Consider the following 21,086-nt stretch of genomic DNA (forward strand, 5'->3'; position numbering starts at 1 on the left):
TCGAAAAAATAATCTTTATTGCACAAGGATGGGATTTCAAGAGGATCAGAAGACTGGATTTGAAAGGAAGAGGGACAAGGGAAGTCTACACACCACACGCTGGGAACACCCCCAAAAAACGGCGGGCAGGGTCTCAGTTCGAGGTCCACAGAGGATGCTTCCAGCAGCCTCCTGAACTGCAAGGGAAGAGCTATCCCAAAATGTCTGTGCATGATGGAAACAGTTAAAACACCCCACCAAGCAGGGCTAAGACGTCCTGCCCCACTCCAACGGGAAGCTGTGGGGTGGGTTTCATAACTCTGCTCCCCCCACATCTACCCTGATTTCCTCTCCTCTGCATGGTGTAGGAAACGGGCTCGGCGGCCACAGACAAGTTGATTTATCTTCACTGGTGAGCAGGAAGCCATTCCACCCCCTTCTCTATCCCTCTGTCGGGTGGGGAGCCGCCGATAAGAGATGTACGCCTGGGGCTTCTGTCCCTTTCGATGCCACCCTTCCAGCCCCCCCAGTGCCAAAATCACAGAGCACGAAGAAATAAAAGAGAGAAAAGGCAAACTGGAAGTTGATCGAATTCCCCTCGGTCCCTTCCCCAGAATCAGGCTCTGCCAATACCTGCAGAATCGGCACAGAAAGCGGGTCTGGCCCTCAGTGTGCTGCGATCCCACAGACTGACCTCCCTTTGTCTGTAGATTACAACCAACGCAGCATTGTTAAAAACGGAGGAAAACTCAACGCACAACCTCCGTCTGCCTTGCCCTCCCAAATGAACTCAGGCCGGCCTTTGGAAACCTGGTGCCCCCCAGATGTTTCAAAGTCTCAGCCCCTCCATTGATGAAGGCTGGTGAGAATCATAGTCTAAAACAGATCTGGAAGGCGCCAGGTTAAACGCGAAGCGACTTCACCCCGAATTCAGTGTGCAAAAGTGAACCGTGTAAACGCCGCCACCCCCCAACGCTTCCCTCGAAGAACACGAACAAAACCAACGCGTGGCCCAGTCAAGGGCCGCTGGCCCCACCCTTCTGCGGGCTGGGGGCCACCCTGACCTCTCTGGAACACTCCCTGCAGCCTCCGGCCAGCCTCCCCAAGGTGCCGGAGTCTCCCAAATCAGCCTTCTCATCCGTCGGCAGCACGGCAGGGTCCTCCAGGGACGGGGGCTCGGGAGCAGCCCGGACAACTCACGTGCCCCACCCCACTCCGGGGGCCTGTTCTCACAAGTGGCCCGTGAAGCAGAGGAGGAGGAGCACGTGGACCGTGAGGAGGTAGAGAGTTGCCAGGAGGGGCAGGCGCCGGCGGGAACAGAAGAGGGAGTGGAGGATGCGCCGCAGCCCCACGCCCCCTCGAGTCTGGGGAGAAAGCAAGGAGAGGTTACGAGGCAAGTCTACCAAAGGGGGGCTTCATTCAAGTCAACTCCCGTCGCAAAGGGCCACAGGAGAGGCAGGTGCCTAGGACAGCAACATGGGCCCATCTAGGGTTTCACCAGTACGTTTCCAGGCACAATTCAAAGTGTTGGTGCTGACCTTTAAAGCCCTAAACGGCCTCGGTCCAGTATACCTGAAGGAGCGTCTCCACCCCCATCCTTCTGCCTGGACACTGAGGTCCAGCACCGAGGGTCTTCTGGCGGTTCCCTCACTTTGAGAAGCCAAGTTACAGGGAACCAGGCAGAGGGCCTTCTCGGTGGTGGCACCCACCCTGTGGAACACTCTTCCACCAGATGTCAAAGAGAAAAATAACTACCAAACTTTTAGAAGACATCTGAAGGAAGCCCTCTTTAGGGAAGTTTTTAATGTTTAATAGACCACTGAATTCAATACTCTGTTGGGAGCCGCCAAGAGTGGCTGGGGAAACCCAGCCCGATGGGCGGGGTATAAATTTCCTATTTCCTATTCCTATTCTATGGGTTCCAGAAGCGAAGCGCATTGACTTTTGCAGGAGGTTATACAGTTGTACCCTGGTTTTCGAACAGCTTGGTTCTTGAACGCTTTGGCTCCTGAATGCTGCAAATCCGGAAGTGAGTGTTCTGGTTTGCGACCTGTTTTCGGAAGCCGGACATCCGATGGGGCTTCCTGCAGCCAATCGGAAGCCGCACTTTGGTTTCCAAATGTCGAATGGACTTCAGGAACGGATTCCGTTCAACTGCCAAGGTACCACTGTATATTGCTACAGGGGAGAGTCTGCTGGAGCCATCACGGGAATGTTTTCCCACCTGCCTTGCCTTATCCCGGATGCCTGGGACCCTTGCAAAGCGAAGATGCCGCTTCTTGTCTTAACATTTTTGTAGGGAACATTCATCACCATCTTTTGGTAGGTACACAGACGTGTTTTACCACTGCTGAACTTGTACTGTGTGCGTTACTCTGTATTTGCATGCATTTATTTCTTGACGGAAGGCTTTTCGGCTGAAAGGCAGCATATAAATGAACAGTAACGCGACGTCTGGTGCAGCAGGGAGAACCAGAAGATGCTGTTTGTAACTGGAAAGGCAGTCAGGTTCAAATGACCCAAGTGGATTGTGGACAGACTTGGCCTTAAAGATGCCCACTGATGGCAGATCATTCTAGCTTGGCTTGCCCACTCTGGCTGGGGTGAAGGGAGAGAGTGGAGCTGAGGCTCCCTTGTAGGAGAGATGGGCCCTCACCTGCTGGGAAGAGGCTTACCTTGCTGTAAGAGGTGTCTGTGGGACCTACAAGCAGGGTGTGTTCAGGGCTGGTGGGTATTTCAATGCTGGTGTCCAAAGAGTGGGCCCACTCACTCGATTCTAATCTGCAGGAGAGAGAGAGAGAGAGAGAGAGAGAGAGAGAGAGAGAGAGAGAGAGAGAGAGAGAGACGTGGATTAGTGCCCCATGGTTGACGGGCAGCAGATGCTTGAACAAGCAGCTATACCCCTCAGACCAAGGGTGGCTATTCTTTCAGTTCAAAGGAGCCAACTCCTTGGGGCTACGTCAGCGGCAAATATGGCCTCCAAAATTGTACACAGCCCCCCCCCCAAATCAGGACATCGGTGGAGCTCAGCTCTGGGGTGAGGGAAATCTGCATTGCCACTGGGGCTCTGTGCACCTCAGAGCGGCATCTACAGTGGTACCTTGGATTAAGAACTTAATTTGTTCTGGAGGTCCGTTCTTAACCTGAAATTGTTCTTAACCTGAGGTGCCACTTTAGCTAATGGGGCCTCCTGCTGCCGCCGCACCACCACAGCACGATTTCTGTTCTCATCCTGAAGCAAAGTTCTTAACCCGAGGTGCTATTTCTGGGTTAGCAGAGACGGTAACCTGAAGCGTCTGTAACCAGAGGTACCACTGTACTTCCTTGATTCATCAGTTTAGCATAGTTGTCAACTTTTCCCTTTTCTTGCAAGGAATCCTATTCGGAACAAGGGAATTTCCCTTTAAAAAAGGGAATTTGCTGCCAAGTCAGCCCTGGCCCCTATCATGGGTTGTGGAAGCCCTTCTGGAAGGCCGCTTCGACTGGCCTCTTCCGTCACGCTGGAAGCATCAACGCTCCTGGATCCTGCTTGCTGGAAACCTCAGTAGGGGAAGCTGCTCTTGTATTCGGATCCCATTTGCATCTGGCTGGCCAGTGTGGGGACAGGATGGGCTGCTGGCCTGATCCAGATTTGGAAGGGACCAGGAGGGCCATGTAATGAAACCCCTTCAAATGCAGGAATCTTTTGCCCAATGCAGCTCAGCGCCCGCTGGGATGCCCGAACATGAGAGTGTCAGAGATTACCGGTTTTTTCCTGCGTATTAGACTCAAAAACCATGTCAAAACACTGGGGTCGTCCTATACACGGACCGTGGCATGGGGAGGGAGCTGCGTGCCGCCAGCCAGCTGGTTAGCGGCTCACACGTGGGGGGAGCAGCTGCCCACTTTGCCAATCCCCAGCAATGGTTCTGCTGGGGTGCAAATTCCCCCTTTAAAAAGGGCAACAACTTTGGGCCATCTCCCCTCATTTTCTTTAAATTTAGTCCCCCAGAATAGGAGCCGTCTAATACTTGGGGGCATCTTATACACAGAAAAATTCAGTATGTATGTATATGTATATTTATATGTATATTTGCTTTCGTAGTATATGAAATATGTATATGTATACACAAACACACTCACACACACACACACATACACACACAGTCAGACCTTGGGTTACAGACGCTAAAGGTTGCGTTTTTTCGGGTTACGGACCCGCCAAAACCCGGAAGTACTGTAACGGGTTATCTCCAGTTTTTGGCAGTTGCGCATGCGCAGAAGTGCTAAATCGTGCTTTGCGCATGCGCAGAAGCGCCGAACCGCAACCCACACATGTGCCGAGATGCCGCTGCGGGTTGCGAATGTGCATCCCACACGGAACATGTTCACAACCCCAGCGTCCACTGTATGCGTACGTTATCTATATCTATCTATATATCTATATCTATACACACACACACACAACCTGGTCATGGAAGCCGGGGCCAGGCCCGTGACTCACCTGCGGATGTGATCCTGGGCTGCGGCAAAGGACTCCTCGGCCGCCAGGCGCTGGTCCCGCTCCTCCTGCAGCAGCTCCTCCAGGCGCAAGAGGCCCTGCCTGGCACTGCTCTGCTGCTGCCTGGCCTCCGAGAGCCTGCAGCAAAGAGAAGGGCGGTGAGGAGCAAGGCTCTCCCTGATCGCAGCTGCATGGCCTATGCCAGGCGGCACAGTGGTTAGAGCTGGACTAGGGCCCAAGAGAGACCAGGGTTTGAATCCCTGCTCCACCATGAAGCTCCTTGGGTGTCGGGGGGGCAGTCGTTGCCGCTCTCAGCCTAACCTACCTCACCACCTCCCAGCTCCAACCACCACCTCCCGGCTCCAAAACTGGCACTCACCTCATCTGCAGTTCCTGCAGCTCGGGCGTGTAGCTCTCCCTGGGGTGCTCACTTCTTTCCTGGGGGGCTCCGGGAGCAGCGTCTGTCGGGAGGGAGCCCTGGGCAGGGCAGAAAGCACACATTAGAATCATAGTATCATAGAGTTGGAAGAGACCACAAGGGCCATCGAGTCCAACCCCCTGCCAAGCAGGAAACACCATCAGAGCACTCCTGACATATGGTTGTCAAGCCTCTGCTTAAAGACCTCCAAAGAAGGAGACTCCACCACACTCCTTGGCAGCAAATTCCACTGTCGAACAGCTGTCAAACACTGTCAACATTAAGGCATGGGCCAGATTGCCACAGGCCATAGGTCCTGCACGAGAGTGCCATCCCACCCCCCCCCCCATGGCCAGGTTTCAGGCAATTCTTGCATGGCAGAGGCAGCCAGGCTTACAGGCGTGAAGCAAACACACGTGCTCTGATAGGGAGCTGTAATTGAGAGAGGGAACCAGAATTTGCGCGTAGGCTGAGAATGGCACGGTTTCAGTCGGCCTCTGAAGCCCAGCGAGTCTCAGCCTTACCGAGTCCTTCACTGGGGTCTGGAGCTCCCGCAGCTGATTCTCCAGGGCCTCGCAGCGGGCAAGGACCTCGTTGTAGCGCTGGTGGCTCTCGCGCAGGTTGCGGCTGCTCCCCCGCAGCTGGAGGGAGAGCGAGTTCTTCTCCTCAAAGACCTGAGAGAGCTGGAGAGAGGAGAGACGGGCTGAGATGTCTTCCTCAGCTGACCATCACATGTCCCCCAGGACGTTTCCGAGCACAATTCAAAGTGTTGGTGCTTTAAAGCCCTAAAGGTCCTCAGTCCCGTAGACATAGCTGTCAACTTTCAGATTTGAAAATAAGGGATGAGCAGCTTCAAAAATAAGGGATCAGCAGCCTCACCTGTCCCGGGGACAGTCTATGGGATATCTATCAATCTGGGATAGCAGCGGGAAGCAGTGGGAAACGGGGCTGGAATAAGGGAATTTCCCGCAAAAAAAGGGAAGGTTGACAGCTATGCCAGTAGACCTGAAGGAGTGTCTCCACCCCCATTGTTCTGCCCGGACACTGAGGTCCAATGCCAAGGCTCTTCTGGCGGTTCCAGAAGCCAAGTTACAGGGAACCAGGCAGATGGCCTTCTTGGTGGTGGCACCCACCCTGTGGAACGCCCTCCCACCAGATGTCAAAGAGAACAACAACTACCAGACTTTTAGAAGACACCTGAAGGCAGCCCTGTTTAGGGAAGCTTTTAATGTTTAACAGACCACTGTGTTTTAATACTCTGTTGGAAGCCGCCCAGAGTAGCTGGGGAAATCCAGCCAGATGGGTGGGGTATAAATAATAAATTCTATTCTATTCTATTCTATTCTATTCTATTCTATTCTATTCTATTCTATTCTATTCTATTCTATTCTATTCTGTCAGTTTCTGGCCGTCCTGTCTGTGGAAACAAACCGGAGGGCTTTAATCCTCTGTGAGGAAGAAGCACATTTGACACACGGAGAGCAGAGGTGGTCACTGCGAGGAGAGGGAAAGCACAAGAACTGGAGACAATCCACTTTGAACAACAGACAATTCCCTCACCGTCACTGATGCATAATATGGACATTCTGAGGAGCCCACCCACCGACCCTTGCCCTCCCCTTGCCCTCCCTCCTACCTTGCTGTTCAGCTGCTGGACCCGCAATTCTTTTTGGTGCAGCTCCTTCAAAGTGCTGCTCAGCTGGGCCTGGAGGCTGTTGGTATCAGCCTCTTGACCAGACAAAGCTCCCTGCAAAGTCTTGCTGGAACCGGTGACTCCTGGGGCAGCCTGCAGGGAGACAAATACCTGAGCCCTCAGTGCACAGCCACTCAGCTGGGCCTGGGGGAACTGCACAGCCAAGGGCCAGCGCCTCCCAAGAGCCCGGCCAAAACCTAGGTAACAGTAAAGGGACCCCTGACCATTAGGTCCAGTCGTGGCCAACTCTGGGGTTGCGGCGCTCATCTCGCTTTATTGGCCGAGGGAGCCGGCGTACAGCTTCCGGATCATGTGGCCAGCTTGACTAAGCCGCTTCTGGCGAAGCAGAGCAGTGCACGGAAACGCTGTTTACCTTCCCGCCGAAGCGGTACCTATTTATCTACTTGCACTCTGACATGCTTTCGACATGCTAGGTTGGCAGGAACAGAGACCGAGCAATGGGAGCTCACCCTGTTGTGGGGATTCAAACCGCTGACCTTCTGATCAGCAAGCCCTAGGCTCAGTGGTTTAACCCACAGCACCACCCACGTCCCTAGGCCAAGACCTAGATGTACAGAAATGACGGAAGTGGAGTGTTGGAAGGGACCCGAAGGGCTTACCAGGCTCCGGGAAGGTTGTATGAGGGCCCCGGGACTCTCACAACCTCCCTATAGGGCCAGTAGGCAAAGCCCACTCCAGACAGGCAGGAAGAATCAAGCAGAGGTTGGGGAGCATTTGAGGGTCTTCCTGATTTTGCCTTTACATGTGGACCCCTCAAATGTAACCCTTGTGTGGTTATTGCCTGTTTGTTTGATTTACTTCAATAAAATCTTTTTAAAAAGAAAGAAACAGGATGGCATGGAAGCATAAAAACCAGGTAGAGGGTCTTCTCAGTGGTGGCACCCACACTGAGGAACGCCCTCACATCAGATGTCAAGGAACCACTATCTGACTTTTAGAAGACATCTGAAGGCAGCCCTGTTTAGGGAAGTTTTAAATGTTTGATCGTGTTTTTAATATTCTATTGGGAGATGCCCGGAGTGGCTGGGGAAACCCAGCCAGATAGGCAGGGTATAAATAAATTTATTATTATTATTATTATTATTATTATTATTATTATTATTAAATTGTCATGTTGGAAGGGACCCAAGTCCAACCCCCTGAAATGCAGGAATCTCCACTAGATCATACATGAGAGGTGGTCATTCGACCTCTGCTTATAAACCTCCAAGGAAGGATTGTCTAACAACTCTCAAGAAAGCTTTTCCTGATGTTCTTGTAACCTCAGTTTGGGAAAAGGCCTGGGCAAAGGGCCCCGTTGCAACGTCAGTCCCACCCACCACACCACCCCCAGCCTCACCTGTCTCTGGCGCTGCTCCTCTTCCACCACAATTCGTGCACCAGGTCTCTCTCCCTCCTGCACTGCTCTCCGCAAGGAACTCTGCTCCTGCCCTGTGGCCGATGGGGCCTCCAGCTTCCAAGATGCTTTCTCCTCCCTGCAAGACATCACAAGAGAGGAACTGCAGAGGCGGCACATGGTGGGGTGAGGGAAAAGGGCGACCTGCCCACCAAAGCTCACATGGTGCTTCCTGGTGAAGCCGTGATGAGTCTGGGCACAGCAGTTGTTGCACCAAAGTCAAGAGAGCTCTGGGGAACTGTCAAGGAGGGCGCCCCAAGGCCAGGCTCCAGACAGAGGAGATTTGCTAGAGAAATGAATGTGCACAGCAGCCGGTGTGGAAGGCTGGGGTTGAATCTGAAGAAGCCCGAGTTCAAATCTTTGGCCAGCCGCGAAACTCGCTGCTTGATCGCGAGTCAAAGGCAGCTGTGAGAATAATGGCAACCCCTGCTGCACCAACCTGAGAGAAGCACGGGGTGCAATTTTGACAAAAGTCAGAACAAATAAAAAGGAAAAGGGCCACATCATACCCATTCTGCTTTTGTAAGAAATTGGCATTTAACGTGGCAGCACCCAAGCTTTATACCTCGTTACATCGTGCAAGAGAGTGTATTCAGAAAGGACTCCTTCAGGTGTTCTACATGCCAGGAAATGAAATTCCTGCAGATCTGTTTTCTACGGTTGTTAACAGAGAACAACTTAAGGTTTATGTATAGAGGTTGCAATTGGGTTGAACCACAGGTACTACAAATTACATGGAAAGGGGGAGGATGTTGGGACATAGTTCCATTCCACCTTAAAAGGAACAGGCATGACTGTTGTGTGTCACATGCCTGTTTACTTCCAGCACGGTCTGCTGGGAATTTCCGTTGTATATTGCTTTTGCTATATTGCTCTTGTTGGACACGAAGGGAAGCAGACATGTTTTCCTTTGTTCCTGGACTATGCTGAATAAATGCCTGTAAATAATGCTTACACATGTCTCTGTCCGCCACTTCCGTTGTGAAGATTTATTCACTCTGCTGATAAGAACGTGCTCAGCTTCTGAATGTATTGGAGGCTCGAGTTGCTGATTGATGCTGTTCCAGAGTTCGCTCGGCTGCCGGCCAGCGGCTGGAGCCAGCTGGGGGCCTGCCAAATGCCCCCGTCTCCCCGGACACATCCCAACACCAGGTTGGTGGCCATCCCTGCCTCCAGTGGCAGGGAGTTCCATAGTTTAAGTATGCACTGCTTAGAGGAAGCGTTTCTTTGCTCTGTGCTGAAACTTCCAGCACTAAGCTTTCCCCCTGCCTCTGTGACAGGGTGAGACTCACCTGAGCTGGTGGAGCTCCATCTGCCAAGAGGCCCCGTCCTGCCTCAGAAGCTCCACCTCTTGCTTCTGCTCTTCCACCTGGGCCTTCAGGCGCGCGATCTCTGCTGTGTCCACCCCAACCTGCAGGTACTGCTGCTGGAGGTTCTTCAGCTCCACCAGCTTGGGCAGGAGAGAAGGAAAGTCAGTCAGTTTTAGTGCACATAGCCAAAGGCTGCCGCAATGTACGCAGAAGCATTCAACAATTAAAAGAAAATACAGTCATACCTCGGGATGAATACGCTTCAGCTTAAATATTTTTGGGTTGCACTCCGCAGCTACCCGGAAGTAACAGAGTGCGTTACTTCCGGGTTTCGCCGCTCGCGCATGTGCAGATGCTAAAAATGACGTCACATGCATGTGCGGAGGCGGCAAAACGCGACCTGCGCATGCGCAGCCACATCTTACGTTCGCTTCAGGATGCGAACGGGGCTCCGGAACGGATCCCGTTTGCATCCAGAGGTACCACTGTATGCTGGATTAATACAAAAAACTTAAAACATTTATATTATCAAGACATTACCTACTCTAAACAGAACTATAAAAGTATCTTAATATACAGGTTAAGACATTAAACAATAAAATTTATAGGCTAAAATACCACATGGCCACTAATATATTAAAAATAATGTTACTTAATACAATGTGCAATTATATTCAGAGTTTGGTGATAAGGATAGAATATAGCTTGATGCAGATAGGGTCAAATAAATTCATCTCCTTTACAGTTGGTGGCTATCTTGGCTATATAATTTGCTCTAATTTTCCTAGCAGCAGTTGCAAAGAGTGCTACACGCCAGGTCACATACTTATCTATGTCTGCGAGGAAATATAAAATCATGTCAGAGGGGTTCTGGCCAGGGGACCTTGTCATTATAGGTGCTAAAAATCGTTCTCTTGCTTCATTATATATGGGGCAGCGCAAGATATAATGCATAAGGTCCTCTACTTCAGGACATCCCCTAATGCAAACACGTTCGTTGGTATGCCTCTGTGTCTCCCATCTCTATAAGCAGAGTTTATTGCATTTAATCATAATTTGGAAAAGCTTTCCAAAGTTGTACAAAAGTCAGCTCATTGAAATAAGGTGTATGAGAGAAGGAAAGAGAAGAGATGGGTTAAGCCTGCCACTCGGAAGGCTCCAAGGGTCAATGTCTGCAGACCATCCCCGCGTGACGCCCTTGGGGAAAACTCACCACCTCAAGTACGGGGAACCCTCAGCCTTCCAGAGGTTGCTGAACTACAACTCCCATTATCCCTGGCCACAGGCCATGCTTGCCGGGGCTGATGGGAGTTGTAGTTCAGCAACATCGGGAGAGCCAGAAGTTCCCCACACCTGCCCATCTCTTGGTTTCAGAACTTCAGAACTTCAAGCCAAATTAACCCAGAATACAAGACTCTGTGGATCTCATTACAATTTCCCCCCTACAAAAGCTTTTAATACATTTCCCCCAGTTGCCTTTGATTGTTCTCCCTGAGTCTGACTAAAAAAATAAAATACCGTATTTTTCGCTCTGTAACACGCACCCGACCATAACACACACGTAGTTTTTAGAGGAGGAAAATCCGTAGGCATGCCACCCGTAGGCATTCCCTCCATAACACGCACAGACATTTCCCCTTACTTTCTAGGAGGAAAAAAGTGAGTGTTATGGTGCAAAAAATACAGTAAGTGTTAGGCTACGAAGAATCTCTAGTTCTCTATTATGTAGAAACCGTTTAATCATCCTATGCGCTTTTTAAATGTGGGGGGGTTGGGGGGAAGGGGTTATTGTTGTTTTTATTTTGATTATGGATTTTGTGGTTTTATATTTTGATTTTATTCTGTAAACAGCCCCAAGACCTGCAGGTATAGGGCAGTATAAAAATTCAATAAATAATAATGATTACAAACCCGAAGCAGCGCACACAAAAACTGCATTTACCAACAATCACTCAATAATATACTTCAGCTCTGTGAAAAGAAACCTGAGAGGTGGAGAAGGAATTCTGCCAAAACCCAGTGCCAGATACGTAAGAGGGAGAACCGGTTTAGGGTGCAGAACCACTCCAGATCAGGGGCAAGGAGGTCTCTGAACAGACAGCCAGCAACATGGGTTGGGGAAGTGTTTCTAAGGACTGTGGTGGAAGAGGTGCTGAGCTTGCAGAAGGTGGCAGGCTGGAGAATATACCTCCAAGACAAAACATTTTCTCCCATACAGGGCGTGTGTTCATGGATATGTTCTTACAGACTCTTTTGGACACTGTCCAGTTATGCATTATTGGAAACAAAAGGCTGACTAACTGGGAATCTGCTTTGAGCCTCTGTACTGAACCCCCAAAGGGAATTTTCCTCCCCCAGAGGCAAGTCTGTCTGCACCCTCTGCAAGGGGTGCGTGTGTATTAGAGGATAGGCGAGGCAACAGGGAGGCAGAATTAAATTCATGTAGAACCAGAACTTCAGGATTAGATCAGAGGACATATTTATTTTGTGTGTGTGAATGTCACACTCATGCCTATTAACTTACTTTTTCTACAGCTCTAGATTGGATTCTTAAGAAATATGCAATTAACTGTTACTGTTCTAAGTTCTATTGTGCTGTTTTGCTTAGTGGGTGGTGCAAACCACAACAGTGGTACCTCAGGTTACATACGCTTCAGGTTACATACGCTTCAGGTTACAGACTCCGCTAACCCAGAAATAGTGCTTCAGGTTAAGAACTTTCCTTCAGGATGAGAACAGAAATCGCGCGGCGGCAGCAGGAGGCCCCATTAGCTAAAGTGGTGCTTCAGGTTAAGAACAATTTCAGGTTAAGAACGGACCTCCGGAACAAATTAAGTACTTAACCTGAGATACCACTGTATTCGGAATAAGGCATTTTATAGGGTACGGTGGGGGGTGGCACTAGGGATGGGTTTACGGAACCAAGGGAGCAGGGGCACGAAAAACTTTAGGATCCACTACTCTAGACAGCAGGACGTGGGTGGCGTTGTGGGTTAAACCACAGAGCCTAGGGCTTGCCGATCAGAAGTTCAGCGGTTCGAATCCCCACAATCGGGTGAGCTCGCGTTGCTCGGTCCCTGCTCCTGCCAACCTAGCAGTTCCGAAGCACATCTAAGTGCAAGTAGATAAGTAGGTACCGCTTCGGCGGGAAGGTACATGGTGTTTCCATGCACTGCTCTGGTTCGCCAGAAGCGGCTTAGTCCTGCTGGCCACATGACCCGGAAGCTGTACGCCGGCTCCCTCAGCCAGTAAAGCGAGATGAGCACTGCAACCCCAGAGTAGGCCAAGACTGGACCTAATGGTCAGGGGTCCCTTTACCTTTACTCTAGACATCAGGATGTGCTGAGAATCCCCAGCTTCAAGGAAGACCCTTGAGAAAGGTGGGTTAATGAGCAGCATGTGGCAAAAACCAAGGACTCACCAGCCTGTCCCGGTCATCCTGCAGGGCAGACAAGGCCTTCTTGAGGCTGGGCACTTCGGCGAGGCTGACAGAACCGCCGGTCGCCGACTGCAGCTTGGCCTCCTCCACTTTGCGGGCCTTCTCCAGCTCGCCCATCAATCGGTCTCGCTCGCCCTGCAGGCTAGCCATGGCCTTGGAGAAGGACTTGACCTGGCCAGAGGCCCCCTCCAGGTCAGAGGCCAGGCGAACCACCTCGGCGTCTTTGACCTTCAGCTGCTGGCCGAGCTTCTCCAGTCGTGCCAGGAGGCCCTTCTCTTCCACCGACTTCCGGAGGGCCGCCAGTTCAGAGGCCAAGGCGTCTCGCTGCTCCGCAAGGCTCTTCTGCTCCTCCTGGAACCGAGCCTTCTCCTCCTGGAGGCTCTGAACCAGCAAGCGCTGCTCTTCCAAGTCCGCCGAATACTTCTTCTCCATGGCGCGGAGCTCTTCGTTGCACTCGTCCCAGCTGTCCTGGAGTGAGCTCATGGCCTTCCCGAAGGACTGGACTTGGGCCTTCAGGTCCTGGTTCTCCTCTGTGACAGCCAGGAGGCTCTGCTCCATCTCGAGGAGGTCTTTGGCCAGCTCGGCCACCCGCTCCTCCGCCGTCTCTGTCTCGTTCCGCATCAGCCCGGCGTCGTGGTGCAAGCTCTTCAGCTCCGCCTTCATCTGGGCTTCCGCCTCCTGCATCTTGCGGCTGGTGCTCTGCCGGAGAAGGGCCAGCTCCTCCTCCAGCTCCGCCGCCTGCCTCCGGGCGAGCGAGAGCTGCCCGCTCAGCTCCTCCGCTTCCTCCCCTTTGCCCAGCAGCTGCGCCTGCAGCTCCAGCAGGGGCCCGTCCTCGCGCAGGGCCGCCACCTCGCTCTGCGCCCGGGAGAGGGAGGCCGCGAGCAACTCCGCCTGCTCCCCCAGGCTGCGCTTCTCCAGCCGCAGGGCCTCCGCCGCGCGCTCAGACTCCCGCAGCTGTTCCTCCAGCGCCCGGATGCGCTCCAGCTGGGTCTTCAGCAGCTGCTTCTGCTGGCTGTCCTTGATGGAGAGCAGCTGGTTCAGGTCCTGGCGGTAGCGCACCAGTTCGGCGTCCAGCTTGGCGTTCTCGGCATGCAGGTCGTCCACGCGGCTGTGGAGGCTCCGCAGCTCCCCCTTCAGCCGGTTGTTCTCGGCCGCCGCCTCCTGGATCAGCTGGTCCTTCTCCAGGATGGCCGCCAGGTGCCGCTGCTCCAGCTGGCGGTAGTCGCCCAGGACCCGCTCCCGGTCGTCCTGCAGGGAGGACATGGATTTGGTGAAGGAGTCCAGCTGGGCCTTGTGGCGCTTGCTCTCCTCCTGGGTGCTCTGGAGCTTCCTGCCCAAATGCTCCACCTTCTCCAGGGCTTTTACCTTCTCGGCGTCCGAGGCTGCCCTCTCCTCTCCCGCCTGGCTGATCCTGGCCTCCAGCTCCTTCAGCTCCTCCTGGTGCTGCCGCTGCAGCTCCGACACGGCGGAGGAAACGGCCTCTTCCTTGGCGGCCACCAGGCTGATGATCTTCTGGTCCGTGACGCTCATCTCCGCGTGGAGCCTGTCCGTCAGGTCCTTGGATGCCCGCAGGTCGGCCTCCAGCTGCTCCCGACTCAGCCGGCTCTCTCGAAGGTCGGCCTCTTGGCTTTTCGCCGTGGCCGCCAGCCTGTCCACTTCCTCCAGGCACTTCGTGAAGGAGTCCTGCAGGCCGGCCAGCTTCTCACTCTGGCTCTGGAGCTGCGCTTCCTGTTTCTGGATCTGGTCCTGGGAGTCTCGGAGCAGCCGCTGAGCTTCCTCCAGCTGCATCACCAGCCCCCTTTTCTCCTCCTGGAGCGACTCGGCTTCCTCCAGGAGACGCTGGTGCTCCTTCTGGGCTCTGGAGTCCTGCGCCGATTTGCTGCGTTCCAGGCTGCGAAAGCAGAGAAGGGCAGGATCAGACTCAAAGCAGGAAAGTCCTCTGCCTGTCCTCACTCCCTAATCAATAAACACACAAGACGTAACTAGCTGTACGTTTGAAAAAATGATATATACTATTCATTGTATTGTAGATTTCAACAACAGCAGCTGCTACTATGCTATAAGATCCACTGTCCTGTGATATCATATATGGTATGTACGGCTGCTGACGGTTTTTATATTATTTTTGCTGTAAAAATGTGTGAGATTACGATATTGTATTTATTTGCATTACCTAGAGTTTGTACTACTGATGAAGCCCAAGACGGTGAAACAAGACTAATATTCCGGAAATCCTTGTCTTAGGCTCTGTGAAAGGATTCTGTGGAACTGCAACAACCTTTCGTGTAGATTGTTGGACTCCACGAACAGACAGGTGGAATAGACACTTTCACACATATGGACCTTATGCATAAACTGGTTAGAGAATGAACTGATCCACTGGGTCTTCTATGTTTTTCGTTGACCTTTATGAGCTACTTCTGTTGAAATCTACAATTCAATACAATAAACAGTATATATCATTTTTTCAAACCTACAGCCGGTTACATCTTGCGTGTTTATTGAATATGTTTCACGTAACCAGAGGTTTGTTGTTGTTTTGTCCTCACTCCCCATCAAAAGCAGGCAGGATCCCACGGCTAACGGAAGATTCACAAAGTAATCTAGCCAACGAATCCCATGGGGCCAAGCTGGAAGGTGTGCAGAAGATGGAAGGGTCTAGAAACTGAGCCTTATGAGGAACAGTTGAGGGAGTTGGGGATGTTTAGGCTGGAGAAGAGAAGACAGAGAGGGACTGTCAATGGAAGCTTGAGGAAGCTTGTTTCCTGCTGCCCCGGAAGGCAGAACCTGAACCCATGGATTCAGGTGACAAGAAAGGAGATTCCAGCTAAACATCCCCCCCCCCTCAAAAAGCGGTGGGCTCTCCTTCCCTGAAGGTTTTCAAAAAGAGGCTGGATGGTCGGCTGTCAGGGATTCTTCAGTTGATATTCCTGTGTTGCAGGGAATTAGATTACCCTTGTGGGTCCTTTCCAATTCTACAGCTATTGTTCTATGAACTCCGGATGAAACTAGAGCAGGGGTAAGCAACCTTTTTCAGCAGGGGGCCGGTCCACTGTCCCTCAGACCTTGTGTGGGGCCGGACTATATTTTGGGAGGAAATGAACGAATTCCTATGCCCCAGAAATAACCCAGAGATGCATTTTAAATAAAAGGACACATTCCGCTCATGTAAAAACATGCTGATTCTCAGACCGTCCGCGGGCCGGATTGAGAAGGCGATTAGGCCGCATCCGGCCCCTGGGCCTTAGGTTGCCTACCCCTGACCTAGAATAAAGCCAACATGGGGGGAATGAATGTAACAGCTGTGGTTGGACTACAACGTCCATCATCTCTGACCAGTGGTGCTGCAAGCTATGGACGATGGGAGCTGTGGTCCACGAACAGCTCTAATCACTGAACCACAACCCTTCCCTGTACACTCAGAGTCTTTTGGGGAGGGGGCAGCCACCCCCTTCCTCCCAGCGCCACCCTTCTTTACCTGGCGATGCGGCTCTGCAGGTCCTCCACCTGGGCTGCCATCTGCTTCACCTGCTCTTCCAAGGTGGCACAGGCCTGCTCCCGGGCGCGCACCTCCTGCTCCTTCTTCTCGATGGCCTCGCTGAACTTCTTCTCCCACTGCCTGGACTCGTCGATCACACGGTCCCTGTCGTCCTGCAGGGAGGACATGCTCCGGGTGAAGGCAGCCAGCTGGGCCAAGGTGTGGTTCAGGTTGCCTTGCAGCTGCTTGGCCTCCTGGTCCTTCTGGTGCAGGGATTCCCGCAGGTCCCGCGCTGCCGCCTCCGAGCGGGCCTGCTCCCTCTGCAGGGCCTGCAGCCTCTCCTCCGTGTTCCTTGCCTCCTTCGAGTGCTTGTCCTTCTCCCGCTCCAGCCGCCTCTCGAGGGCCTTCTCCTTCGCCCTCAGCTGCGCTTGGACCTCTGCTTTGCTCGCTTGGAGCTCCTCTCTGGCCTTCAGGCTCTCGGCCAAGACTCTGGCCGCCTCGCTCTGAGTATCATCCAGCGAGACTCTGCAGGCGGCCAGCTCTGCTTGGGCCTTCTGGGTGTCCTCTTCGGCCTTGGCCAAGCTCTTCCTGGCGGCTTCCAGCTCCTTCTGGAACTCACTCTGGACGAACTCCAGGGCCTTGATGGTCTTCTCCAAGCTGCTGGTTTTCTCCTGGCTTTTAATGCAGCCTTTCTGCAGCTCCTTCACCTCCTGCTGCTTCGCCCTCAGCAGCTCCTGGAGCTCCTTCACCTGTGCCCGGCCGTTGTCGCCCTTCCAGGCACCTTTCAGCTTCTCCACGTGCTCTTTCTTCCTCTCTGCATCTGCCTTCTCCTGCAGGAGATGCCGTTTCTCATCCTCCAAGCGGTCCAGGGCCCCTCGAAGGCTCTCCACCTCGCTCAGGAGCTGCTGGTTGTTGCTCTGCAAGTCCGCCACGTCCTGCTGGTAGTTCCCGATGCTCCCGTTCAGCTCCGCCAGCTGGTTCATGAGCCTCTCCTCCAGATCGTCCTTCTCAGCCTCCAAGGCCTCCTTCAGCCTCAGGGCTCCGGCAAGCTGCTCCTCTGTTTGCTGGCCAGCTCGCTCCATCTCGAGGACCTTCTCCTGCAGAGCTTCCACTTCCCAGCCTTTGGCAGCCAACAGTCCCTCCAGCACTTTCTTCTCCTCGCTCAGGGTCTCCACATCCCTCCGGACCCTGCTCAGCTCCTCCTCCGCCACCTGCCTCTTCTCCTCCAGGTCTGCAACTTGTTCAGTGAATTGCTGCAAGGACCCGTTTGTTTCGTCACGAGGAGGGCTGGCTTTGCAGATTTCGTCTTCCTGTGTGGGAGTGGCTTCTGGAGGCTGCCAACGTGATCCTGAATCCACCTGAGCCTCTAGGGGCTCCACCAAGGAGCTGGAAGTGACTTCCTCACTTTTCGCTGCCACCACCACCTCCTCCTCTTCCACATGTGCTTTGCTTTGCAGCGCCTGCCTCAAGTCCTGGATCTGCTGGTTCAGGGCGTCCTTCTCAGCCTTGAGAACCTCCAGCTGGCTGGAAAGGGATTTGCAGTCTTGCCTGGAGCTCTCCAGCTCTTCTCGGAGGTCGCCGCCTGCCCCTTCTGCCCCTTCTGCGCAACCGTCCGCAGGATGGATCTCCGCCCTCAACCGCTCATTCTCCTCCTCCAGCTCCAGGATCTTCTGCTGCTTGGACTTGGCAAACTTCCGCATCTTCTCCCGCATCCCCTCCATCTCCTGCTCGGCCCCCTGCAGGCGGGCATCCGCCTCCCTCTTCTCCGCCTCCACTCCCTTCAGCTTGAGGAAGAGCTCCTGCTTCTCCTGCCGGACGCCCTCCACCACCCGCTGCATCCTTTCCGCCTCGTCGCTGACGTTCTCGTACGACTGCAGGAGGGTCTCGTATTCCGCCTGCAGCTCCGCGTGCTTCCGCTGCCACTCGGAGAGCTCCTGGGCTTGGGAGCGCCGCAAGGCGTCTGCCTCCTCCTCCAGCCGGGCCTTCTCCTGCGTCAGGCCCTCCAGGGCCAGCTTCAGGCTCTCGCAGGAGCTGGAGACATTCTGGTTCTCCACCAGGGCTCTGTCCACTTCCATAATGAGCTTCTCCCGCTCCTCTCCGAGGGCCGCCAGCCTCTCCCCAAGGGCCACCTTCTCCTTCCCCAGCTCGGAAGCTCGGTTCTCTGCCTCTGAGAGGAGGCGGGACATCTTCTCCAGAGCAGCCTTGGTGCCGGCCAGCTCCTCCTTCAGGGCCTTGCTCTCCTTCAGCACCTCCTTCCTGGAGATGAGTGCAGCCTGCAGTTTCCTTTGCAGCTGGCTCTTGGACTGCTCCTCGGCGGCGGCCGCTTCCGACTTCTGCTGGGCTTCAGCCTCCAGGCGCTGGGACCGCTCCTTGCTCTGGGCCTCCTCCAGCTGTCCTTGCATGGCCTTGAAGGCCTCCTCTCTCTCCTGCAGCACCGCCTGCAGGCCACGCAAAGACTCGCTTTTGTCCACTAGCTGAGCATTGAGGTGTTCAATTTCTTCCTTGCTGGCCAGCTGCTTCTGCTCTTCTAAAGCTGCTTGGTGAAGCCTCAGACCCTCTTGCCTGGCAGCCTCGGCCTGGCTCTCCTCCAGCTCTCGCCCAAGGCTTGCTGCACGGGTTTCGGCCTGGCGGCAGGCTTCCTTCACTGTTTCCAACTCAGCTACCAACTGCCCGACTTGCTCCTGGAGCTGCAGAGCTGCCTCAGACCTGCTCCTGAGCTCCCCTTCCAGGTGCCTGACCTGGGCTTCCAGCTCCCCTTTCTCAGCCTTGAGCTTCTCAAGGTCTGCCTTGAGTGCTTCCACAGCTGCAAAATCTTCGGCCGCCATGGAGCTTCCAGGGGCCGGATCTTCAGGAGGGAGAGAGGCCTTCTCCAGGGCCTGGCTCAGATCCTGGAGCTGACCTTGCAGCTTCTCCTTCTCTCGGCTCTGCTGCTCAAACTGCTCCTGCAGGAGACCGTAGTCTTCCTTCTGCTGCTTGAGCTGCTCGCGGTGATGGCGGTTCTTCTCCTGGGCCTTCTTGATGGTGTCTTTGCGGGAGGCCAGGGCTTCCTGGAGCTTCCTCTGCAGCTGCTCCCTCTCCTGCTCCAGAGTGCAGATCCTCTCCTCCAGAGCACCCCTCGGCTCTCCTTCCAGGCTGGGTTCAGCAGTGCTGTCTGACGGAGGAAGAGCAGGAGGAATGGCGGAGACCTCCATGCTTTCTCTGGCTGGTGCCTGTTTCTCGGAGGCTGAGCTGCAGCCCTCAAGTTCAGCTCGCAAGTCACCGATGAGGAGGTCCTTCTCCTGCACACTCTGCCGAAGCTCCCCGACCACAGCCTGCAGCGCAAGCACAGCGGACTCCTTTTCCCCCAAGATGCGCTGCAGCTCGGCCTCCTTTTCCAGAACCAGCTGGCCCAGAGAAGCAGCCCTGCCTCGCCTTGCAGGGCGCCCGTTGCCTTCTGCGCTTACGCTGCTCTCAGGGGGTTCCTCTTCCTCTCCATCCTTATGGGCCTCTGGGCCTCTGGCCCCAGGCCTTGCAGGCTCCTCGCTCCCTGCTTCCAGTGCCTTCTCCAGTTTGTGGACCTTGCTCAGGAGCTCCTTCCTGCTGACAAGAGCTGCCTGCAGCTTCTTCCGGACGAGCTCGTTTTCCTTCCGCAACGCTTCCGCCTCCTCACTGGTGGGCGAAGATCTCTCCTCCAGCTGCTCGGGCACCTTCTTTTTCTCCTCCTCCTCCGTCCCCACGCCCTGCTCTCTCGTCTCCTTCCTTTCTGCCACCAGACTCAGCTGTTCCGTCAGGCTCGCCAACTCCTTCCCCATCAAGAACTTCTCCTCGTTCAGCTGCACCATCCGGCTCGACATGCCCATGCTGACTTCCGCCATCCGCTGCTCCCGCTCCGCCACGTCCAGCCGCAGCCTCTCCACCTCGGCAGCGCTCTCCAAGAGGAGCCCCTGCAGCCGGGCGGCCTCCGACTCCTTCGACGCGAGGCTCTGGGAGAGCTCCTCGGCCTGGGCGGAGGCCTCCTGCAGCCGTCCTGACAGCACCTGCCTTTCCTGCTCCCCCTCCTCCAGAGAGCCTCTCAGGCTCCTCCCCTGCAGGTCCTGCTCCGCCAGGCGGCGCTGCGTCTCGTCCAGGTCCTTCTGCAGAGCGGCAATCTTCACCTCCTTGGACTTGGCCTCGTTCTGCAAGCTCTGGAGCTGCTCCTGCAGCAGGGCCAGCTGGGACGCCCCACTCTCGTGGTTGGAGAGCCGCCGCTTCTCCGAGTCGGCCAGGTCCCCTTCCAGCTGCCTCACCTGCTCCTCCAGCTCCTTCTGCTGGGACAGGAGCTGATCCCTCTCGGCACGGATAGTGTCCACAGCCCCAGAGGAATCCTCTGCCAGCTGCTGCAGCAGCCTGATTTCTGTGTCCCTCTCTTCCAAGACCCCCTTATGGAGCTGCTCTGCTTCCCGCAGCCCGGCAATTTCGAGATGCAACCTTTCCAGTTCTTGCGTTGCCAGAGAAGGCTCCTTAGCTGCTTCTCTGTCCTCCGTGGAGAGGTCGTCTTTCCCCAAGAGTGTCTCCGGAAGGGGAGAGGACTCCTCCTGAATTTCTACGGTGACCAGCGAGCTGCTGCTCGAATCGCTCTGGGTGAGGACCACCCCGTCTTCTTCTCCACCACTGGCTTGTGACTCCCCTGGCGGCGGAGGCTCAACTCCGGCAGGGTCCTGAAGCTGCCTCTTCAAGAACGCAATCTCTTCCTGCGCCTCCTGCATCTCCAGCATCAAGACGGACAGATCTTTGTGTTTCTTCGCAGAAAGGTAATCCAGGACACCAGGGGGTGTGTTGTCCGTGGCCTCTGGGCTGGGCTGAAATGAGAAGAAGGGGGAGTTTAGTTCTCCAGCAAGGCAGTTTGAGGAATGA

The 21,086-nt window shown here is 54.4% G+C and overlaps 1 protein-coding gene across 2 annotated transcripts in view; it reads right to left on the reverse strand.

Annotated features, from left to right (window-relative positions):
* Positions 1-21,086, reverse strand: part of GOLGB1 (golgin B1) — a 43,766-nt gene continuing 22,680 nt past the window's right edge. For both annotated transcript variants that reach the window (XM_081209696.1, XM_081209695.1), the window contains exons 14-23: positions 16,215-21,031; positions 12,719-14,627; positions 9,280-9,437; positions 7,931-8,066; positions 6,514-6,663; positions 5,402-5,560; positions 4,839-4,936; positions 4,463-4,597; positions 2,655-2,760; positions 1-1,343 (exon numbers count right to left, since the gene is read on the reverse strand). In XM_081209696.1, the coding sequence (XP_081065822.1) occupies positions 1,209-1,343; positions 2,655-2,760; positions 4,463-4,597; positions 4,839-4,936; positions 5,402-5,560; positions 6,514-6,663; positions 7,931-8,066; positions 9,280-9,437; positions 12,719-14,627; positions 16,215-21,031 (7,803 nt within the window). In that variant the 3' untranslated portion in view covers positions 1-1,208. The remainder of the gene's footprint in view (positions 1,344-2,654; positions 2,761-4,462; positions 4,598-4,838; positions 4,937-5,401; positions 5,561-6,513; positions 6,664-7,930; positions 8,067-9,279; positions 9,438-12,718; positions 14,628-16,214; positions 21,032-21,086) is intronic.

This window comes from Podarcis bocagei (assembly GCF_964188305.1).
Source record: "Podarcis bocagei genome assembly, chromosome: 10".
Lineage (NCBI taxonomy): Eukaryota > Metazoa > Chordata > Lepidosauria > Squamata > Lacertidae > Podarcis > Podarcis bocagei.